We start from the raw sequence: 8,613 nt of genomic DNA on the forward strand, positions 1-8,613 counted from the left end.
TTTAAATTTTTATTTTATCTCTTTACATTATTTATTTATTTATTTTTAATTTTTTTTTTTATTGAATGGTAACTATGTACATTAACGCACTTCTGGGATACAGTGTGGCGTTTTCAGACACAATCCGAAACACTTCCATCAAACTGGTTAGCAAAGCCTTCATGTCATTTTCTTAAACGATCTTAAATATTTATAAAAATTTATGAAAATGATTCACTGAAAAATATGCTTACTTGAAAACAGACTTGAAAACTCTGGGAAAGGACAAATATTTTGGGGTTTTAACTATGATTTTTGAGAATAGTAAATCTGAAGTGAGAATGTTTCTAATCGTGATCAAAGAACATTAACCTTCTTTTTTTACTTCTTCCTCCTGTAGTGTTCTCTTGCCTCCCATGTAGCTGGGATCACAAGGGTCCGGCTATCTTTTTGTTGTTGTTGTTGTAGAGACGGGGTCTCACTCTGGCTCACTCTGCCTCAGGCTGGTCTTCAGCTGGTCTTGAACTTGGCTGAGCTCAGGCGATCTACCTGCCTCGGCCTCCCACAGCGCTGGGACAACAGGCATGAGCCACCACGCCTGACCAGAACATTAACTTTTTTAATGGAATGTGAATATAATATATGATATCCTACAAAATGAAAAATCAAACTAGTTATTTGTATTCACCATTTGCAGGTTTGGCTTCAGTATCAATGTTTATGGGATATGCAAGCTGAGAACATCTATAACAGACTCGGGGAGGATCTCAACAAATGGCAAGCTCTCTTGGTCCAAATAAGGAAGGCCAGAGGGACTTTTGACAATGCAGAAACCAAAAAAGAGTTTGGACCAGTAGTTATAGATTATGGCAAGGTGAGCTCTGCTATCTTATTGAAAGGTGTCAGGGTAGCTTTAAAAGGAACATTTCTGACTCAGATTCAGCTGAAGTATAACTATGGCAGCAGGAAAAGAACTAATGATGTGTTTGTGTTGCTTCACCTACAGGTACAGTCTAAGGTAAACTTGAAGTATGACTCTTGGCATAAGGAGGTTCTCAGCAAATTTGGGCAAATGCTAGGATCAAACATGACAGAATTCCACTCCCAGATCTCAAAGGTGAGAAGTAGGATTCTGTCAAGGTAACCAGTCTACTGGTAAACTTCAGCTCCATGATAAAATATTCCCCTTCCTCTGAACAGTCTCGACAAGAGTTGGAGCAGCATTCAGTGGACACGGCCAGCACGTCTGACGCAGTGACTTTCATCACCTATGTGCAGTCTTTGAAAAGGAAGATCAAGCAGTTTGAGAAGCAAGTTGAGGTGAGCTCTATGAATATTTAAAGTTTATACTAGACTTCTAGTTTGATTTGGCTTTTATAATATTTTACGTTCTGAGGCAGTGCTCTGACTCAGTCTCTAAGGCATTATTTTCTTACAGTAGGGGACCACCTCTTATAAACATTTGTTAAAATTCAGGATAGATACTGGCATGGGAATCTGCATTTTTTTTTTCTGGGAAAAAAGTCAACTTTGTTAACTGACCTAACTGCATCCAGGAATGCCTCTGAACAACTAAACAAAATAAACAGGATAAAATTCACCTATTCAAAGGGAATCTGCATTTTTAAAACTCTGCGGGTGATTCTTTTTTGAGACAGAGTCTCACTTTGTCACCCTTGGTAGAGTGTCATGGTGTCATAGCTCACAGCAACTTCAAACTCTTGGGCTTAAGTGACTCTCTTGCCTCAGCCTCTCAAGTAGCTGGGACTACAGGTGCCCACCACAATGCCCGGCTATTTTAGAGATGGGGTCTCTCTTGGGTCAGCCTGGAACCTGTGAGCTCAGACAATCCACTTGCCTTGGCCTCCCAAGTGCTGGGATTACAGGTGTGAGCCATCACACCGGGTGCAGGTGATTCTTATGCACAGCCAAGGTAGAAAGCCATTATTTCTGCCTTTTAAAATCTTCCAAGTGGGAGCCACAGGGTGTCACCCTCAGATACCGAGGGTGGCGAATTCAAACTTGGCCCCTGCCAAATTGCAACAAAAATAGCTGGGCTTTGCGCTAGGCACCTGTAGTCCCAGCTGCTAGGAGGTTGAGGCAAAAGAATTGCCTATGCCCAGGAGTTGAAGGTTGCTGTCAGCTGTGTGATGCCACAGCACTCTACCCAGGGCGATAAAGTAAGATTGTCTCTACAAACAATAAAATAAAGTAAAATCTTCCAAGTAAATTTTAGGTTGGATGTTATGGCTCACACCTATAAACTGAGTGCTTTGGCTATGGCGGGAGGATTGCTGAGGCCAGGAGTTTGAGACCAGCCTGAAGAACATAACAAGACTCAGTCTCTTTGTCTTTACCCTCCCCCCCAATTTTTTTTTTTTTTCTTTTTGAGGCAGAGTCTCACATTGTCACTCTTAGTAGAGTACCATAGCGTCATAGCTAACAGCAACCTTAAACAGTTCTTAAACAGGGGCTTAAGCAGTCCTCTTGCCCTCAGCCTCTCAAGTAGCTGGGACTACAGGCCCCTGCTACAACATCCGGCTACTTTTTTTTTTTTTTTAGAAATGAAGTCTTGCTCTGGGATTACAGGCATGAGCCTCCTGGCCCCCAAAATTTTTTAATTAAAAAATTTTTTTTAAATAAAATCTTTGGCCCAGCACAGTGGCTTATACCTGTAATCCTAAAACTTTGGGAGGCTAAAGCAGAAGGATCACTTGAGTTTAGGAGTTCAAGAGCAGGCTGCACAACATAGATCCCATTTCTACATTTACAAAAAAAAAAAAAATTATTTAGGGTGATGGCCCCCACTGGTAGTCCCAGCTTTGGGAGTCTGAGGCAGGAGGAACTCTGGGGTCCAGGAGTTTGAGGTTGCTGTGAGCTATGATGATGCCACTGCAATCTGGCCTCAGGCAACTTAGCAAGACCCTATTTCAAAACAAAATTTTTTTACATTAGTTGTTTTCAAGTCATCAAACTTGAATAAGATGGAATGAAAGGGTGAATTTATATCCTTTTCATAGCATCTGGATGCACCAGAATAGAATAACTCTCCTAGTCATATTAGACAAAACCCACAGATTACCACAGTAATCTTAGGATGGAAGGTTTTAGAAGAAAAGCAAGTGTATTGATCTATAGCCATAAAGTGCCTTCTCTCTCATGGGGCTCTGATAATAGTTTCAATTATTGTTGTAGAAGAAAAATTCCAATTAATTTTTAACTTTCAAAGCTCTACCGCAATGGTCAGCGATTGCTAGAAAAGCAAAGGTTCCAGTTCCCGCCTTCCTGGCTTTATATTGACAACATTGAAGGAGAGTGGGGGGCCTTCAATGATATCATGCGTCGGAAGGACTCTGCCATTCAGCAGCAGGTGGCAAACCTGCAAATGAAGATCGTCCAGGAGGATCGAGCCGTGGAGAGCCGCACCACCGACCTTCTAGCAGACTGGGAGAAAACCAAGCCTGTCACGGTAAGTCTCACCTGCTTTGTTCCAGGAGATTCCTAACCTTTCAGTGTGATTTAGTGGACTTTCTTTCAGGCTTACAAAGCCTTGCTATAGCTTAGCTTTCCAATATTGAACACTTTTTTATCTTTTTATAATTCAAAAAATAGTACTTGCATATAGCAGTATGAAGCCAACTTAGATCTCTATTTACCCAGAATGGCAATCATTTAAGTCAGGAGATGGTTTTGTGGAATAAAGTTTTTCTGTTCTTAGATTACCCTCTTATTTAGGCATACTTAAAAATTATACTTTTTTAAAAAATTATGCTTTAATTTCTATAGACATAGGCCAAGCCTCACACTGCTATTGCTAATTTTATATGTTGTGGGAAGGCAGTATTGTCATTATTGTAGCTATTAAACCTTCCTATACCCAGCACCTACCATAACCACTTTCTTCATTCATTCAAGTATTTATTGAGCACTGACCAAGCCCTCACCCCTCCTGGAATCAGGCTCTCCAGTAGGGAGAGACAAAGGAATAAACAAACAAGAAAAACATGTATTTTGAGTCAGATGGTGATAGTGCTATAGACAAAAGTAAATGGGAGGGTGCTGTCTAGGGCGAAAGAGGGCACTGAAATTACTACTGTCTGGGAAGGTGACACTGAAGGGGAAAGCTGGCAGATCATACTGATGGCAGCAGAGGTGAAAGCAAGTCGGTAATTTGGTTTACTAGGGGAGGAATTCCAAATTTTATTTATTTAGACAGATGGGCATAGAAAAGAAAAATGGAATGGATGATAAAATATTTTGAATGTTAATGTGGTTTTCTAATTTGGGGATGTAAGTTTCCACAGTAGGCCTGGTGGCTGAGTTGTCCTCCCATGATGCTCTGCTAGCTAGTTTTCTGTCCTACCCACAGCTGTGTCTGTGCTGCAGTTGGGCCCTTCAGGTTCTTCTTATATTTTATTTTGGCTCATTGGTCTTTATTTTTAAAATGTCTCTGCTTTTACTGTTTCTTAGGTTGTGAGCGCTCACTCCACAGGGAAGTGAGTATCAATAGCAAGATTCTGGTCACCAAAATTTGAGTATTTTTTTCTCATTTCACCTTGGTACCAGTAATGTGTCATAATTAAAATGTTAATTGTAGGGCAGTGCATGTGGCTCAGTGGGTAGGGTGCCAGCCCCATATACCAAGGGTGGCAGGTTCCAACCCTCCCCCGCCAAACTGCAACAAAAAAAATAGCTGGGCGTTGAGACAGGTGCCTGTAGTCTCAGCTACTCGGGAGACTGAGGCAAGAGAATCGCCTAATTAGGCCTAGGAATTGGAGGTTGCTGTGAGCTGTGACTTCACAGCATTCTACCAAGGGCAATAAAATGAGACACTGTCTCTAAAAAAAATAAAAATAAAATAAAATGTTAATTATATTTTGCTTTGTCAGAAAATGGTAATGTTTTATGTAGTTCTCAAAACGGAAGTGTGTAAATAGGAATTTAATGCTAGAGTCCATTTCCAATGATTTTTCATTCTTCTCCTGAGTGATATGACTATAATGTATGGCTGGCAAGCTCTCAGAGCTTTGTCTTCTTGGACTTTAAGAGTGTCTACCTGAGACCAAATCTGTGCTAACTTTTCTCTGCCCACCTCCCGGAGCACTGAGTGAGACAAAGGCTGAATCAGCAGATGGTTCACCATCATGAGACTTTTATTTATGTGAATATTGACATAAAACTTACACTCAGCACTGTGCATGCATTCTAAGTACACATCCTATGGAATATTCCACATGAAGATACGTTCAAGGAATTAGAAATTTCCAGAAGCCCAGCAGGCCCCCTCCACCATTTTAGAGCCCAAGTATTCTTTTCTTGCAGAGACTTTGCACTGCAATTCTCTGTGCTTGGACTGCTTTCAGGGCAACCTTCGCCCAGAGGAGGCACTTCAGGCTCTCACCATATATGAAGGTAAGTTTGGCAGGCTGAAGGACGACAGAGAGAAGTGTGCAAAGGCCAAGGAAGCGCTGGAGCTGACAGACACGGGCCTGCTCAGCGGCAGTGAGGAGCGTGTACAGGTGAGAGCTGCCTTAAGCAAGAGAATTGCTTAAGCCTGAGAGTCTGAGGTTGCTATGGTAAACTGTGATGCCTCGACACTCTACCCAGGGCAATAGCTTGAGACTCAAAAAAAAAAAAAAAAATGTAGTTACAGACTTTTGGAACTCTGTAAATAAAGTTAGAGGGCATCGGGAATCCACACCCTGTCTCTGCCAGTTTCTAAAGTGACTTCTGTTTCCAAAGCTAAACTGCTTTACTATTTTCAATCACAGGTGGCCTTAGAAGAATTGCAGGACCTTAAAGGTGTTTGGTCAGAACTTTCTAAGGTCTGGGAGCAAATTGATCAAATGAAGGAGCAGCCATGGGTTTCAGTACAGCCCCGAAAGGTACATCTTGTTAAAAATAGATGCTTGTGTATATTCATGTATTAATAGTTACAGATTGGGGCAGCACCTGTGGCTCAAAGGATAGGGTGCTGGCCCCATATGCTGAAGGTGGCGGGTTCAAACCCAGCCCCGGCCAAAAACTGCAAAACACACAAACAAATAATAGTTACAGATTGGAGGCCAGGCATAGTGGCTCATGCTTGTAATCCTAGCATTGTGGGAACCTGAGGCAGGAGGATCATTTAACTTCAGGAGTTCAAGACTAGCCTGAGCAAAGCAAAACCCTGACTCTATTAAAAATAGAATAAAAGTTAGCCAGGTATGGTAGCACAAGCCTGTAGTCTCAGCTACTTGAGAGGTGGAGGCAGGAAGATCTCTTGAGCCTTAGATTTTGAGGTTGCTGTGAGCTAGGCTGAGGCGACACAGTGAGACTGTCTTAAAAAGAAAAAAACATAGGTGGCACCCATAGCTCAGTGGGGAGGGTCAGCCACATGCACTAGGCTTGCAGGTTTGAACCCAGCCAGGGCCAGCTAAAATCAACAATGTAACTGCAACAAAAAAATGGCCAGGCATTGTGGCGGGCGCCTGTAGTCTCAGCTACTTGGGAAGCTGAGGCAAGAGAATAGCTTAAGCCCAAGAGTTTGAGGCTCTGTGAGCTGTGACATGATGGCACTCTACCCTGGGCGACAGCTTCAGACTCTTGTCTCAAAAAAATACAGATTTTAGGAATTCTGTAAATAAAGTTGGTTTATTTGTGTTGTGAGTTCACAAGATATCACTTAATGTCCTGTATGTCATTTTCATTATTCTTTAAGAATAATGGAAAAATTATTTTAAAATGATTTCTTAAAATATTTTGTCATTTAGACTCGTTACCTGTAGCACAGTGGTTACAGCACCAGCCACATACACCGAGGCTGGTGGGTTCGAACCTCACCCAGTCCAGCTAAACAACAATGACAACTGCAACAAAAAATATCTGGGTGTTGTGGTGGGAGCCTGTATGTAGTCCCAGGTACTTGGGAGGCTGAGACAAGAGAATTACTTAAGCCCAGGAGTTTGAGGTTGCTGTGAGCTGTGATGCCATGGCACTCTACCAAGGGTGACATAATGAGACTCTGTCTCCAAAAAAACAACAAAATTTTTTTTTGTCATTTAAAGGAATGTTGACAAACTAACATCTTCTGTTTCTCTTTGCAGCTTCGACAAAATTTAGATGGCCTCTTGAACCAGCTGAAAAACTTCCCTGCCCGTTTGCGGCAGTACGCATCCTATGAGTTTGTTCAGAGGCTTCTGAAAGGTTACATGAAGGTAGGTGAGCAGTGCTGCATAGTGTGAATGTACATTAGAAATACGCCTGCACGGATGATTTTGTTCACTTTATTTTCTCCACAGATAAATATGTTGGTGATTGAATTGAAATCTGAAGCACTTAAAGATCGCCATTGGAAACAGCTGATGAAAAGGCTTCATGTTAATTGGGTTGTTTCTGAGCTAACCCTTGGCCAAATCTGGGATGTTGACTTACAGAAAAATGAAGCTGTTGTCAAGGATGTACTGCTTGTGGCACAAGGAGAGATGGCTTTGGAAGAATTTTTGAAGCAGGCAAGTTAATGAACTAGACGGCCACTTTTATGTAGTGCCCATTGGGATGTTATATAGATCTGAGTTATGTAAAAATGGAGGCTTTTCATCTTGGTCCTTTTTGTTCCCATAATGCATGGTCCCTTTCTCACCTGGTGGATGTCCATATATAGATAACATACCAGTTTTTTATTTCAATTCAGATAAGAGAAGTGTGGAATACTTATGAACTAGACTTGGTTAACTATCAGAACAAATGTCGCTTGATTCGCGGCTGGGACGATCTCTTCAACAAGGTCAAAGAGCACATCAACAGCGTCTCTGCCATGAAGCTCTCTCCATACTACAAGGTACCATCGTTGGAGAGACTGATCAGAACGTTCTCTTGCACTTTCACTATAATGACGCTCACTGACAGTTACTAGATGTCTGTTCTTTAAAATGTGATTCAAATCCCAATCTGTATTTTTTCAGTGAGTTTGAATTTGAGTTTTTCAGTGAAAAGAATAGCAGTTGACTTCTGCCCTGTCATTTACCCACCAGGTCTTTGAAGAGGATGCACTAAGCTGGGAAGATAAGCTGAACCGTATCATGGCTCTCTTTGATGTATGGATTGATGTACAAAGGCGGTGGGTCTACCTGGAAGGCATCTTCACAGGTAGTGCAGATATCAAGCACCTGCTGCCAGTGGAAACCCAGCGCTTCCAGAGGTATGGCCTCTAGCCAGGGAGCCAAATATTGACAGTGGCCCGCAACCACTGTTTTCACAGAGGCTGATATATGTTTTAATTTGTTTTGTAGTATCAGCACAGAGTTTTTGGCTCTAATGAAAAAAGTATCCAAATCTCCCCTTGTTATGGATGTTTTGAACATTCAGGGGGTACAGAGGTCACTGGAAAGATTGGCAGACCTGCTGGGAAAGATCCAGAAAGCATTGGGAGAATACTTGGAAAGAGAGCGATCATCTTTCCCCAGGTAGGATACTTGTTTTGAGTTGGCCTGAAATAAAGCTGAATTTCAGTTGTGCTTAGTTTCAGCCATCTTCTCTCTATTCTGGGCCTGTTGGTCAGTTCTGATATCAAGATTGTGTTAGCCAATAGTCCTGTTAATGAATACCATTTCTTTTTTTTTTGAGACAGGAGCCTCAAGCTGTCCCCCTGGGTAG

General features: G+C 41.9%; 1 protein-coding gene across 1 annotated transcript in view; it reads left to right on the forward strand.

The window, feature by feature from the left end:
• Positions 1 to 8,613, forward strand: part of DYNC1H1 (dynein cytoplasmic 1 heavy chain 1) — a 92,483-nt gene that overhangs the window by 31,425 nt on the left and 52,445 nt on the right. The window contains exons 13-23 of the mRNA XM_003799319.3: positions 677 to 853; positions 986 to 1,096; positions 1,180 to 1,299; positions 3,209 to 3,448; positions 5,343 to 5,498; positions 5,751 to 5,864; positions 7,065 to 7,175; positions 7,260 to 7,469; positions 7,652 to 7,798; positions 7,992 to 8,158; positions 8,250 to 8,423. Of these exons, the coding sequence (XP_003799367.1) occupies positions 677 to 853; positions 986 to 1,096; positions 1,180 to 1,299; positions 3,209 to 3,448; positions 5,343 to 5,498; positions 5,751 to 5,864; positions 7,065 to 7,175; positions 7,260 to 7,469; positions 7,652 to 7,798; positions 7,992 to 8,158; positions 8,250 to 8,423 (1,727 nt within the window). The remainder of the gene's footprint in view (positions 1 to 676; positions 854 to 985; positions 1,097 to 1,179; positions 1,300 to 3,208; positions 3,449 to 5,342; positions 5,499 to 5,750; positions 5,865 to 7,064; positions 7,176 to 7,259; positions 7,470 to 7,651; positions 7,799 to 7,991; positions 8,159 to 8,249; positions 8,424 to 8,613) is intronic.

The sequence above is a fragment of the Otolemur garnettii genome, unplaced genomic scaffold, assembly GCF_000181295.1.
Source record: "Otolemur garnettii isolate 467f Iridium unplaced genomic scaffold, OtoGar3 scaffold00149, whole genome shotgun sequence".
Classification (NCBI taxonomy): domain Eukaryota; kingdom Metazoa; phylum Chordata; class Mammalia; order Primates; family Galagidae; genus Otolemur; species Otolemur garnettii.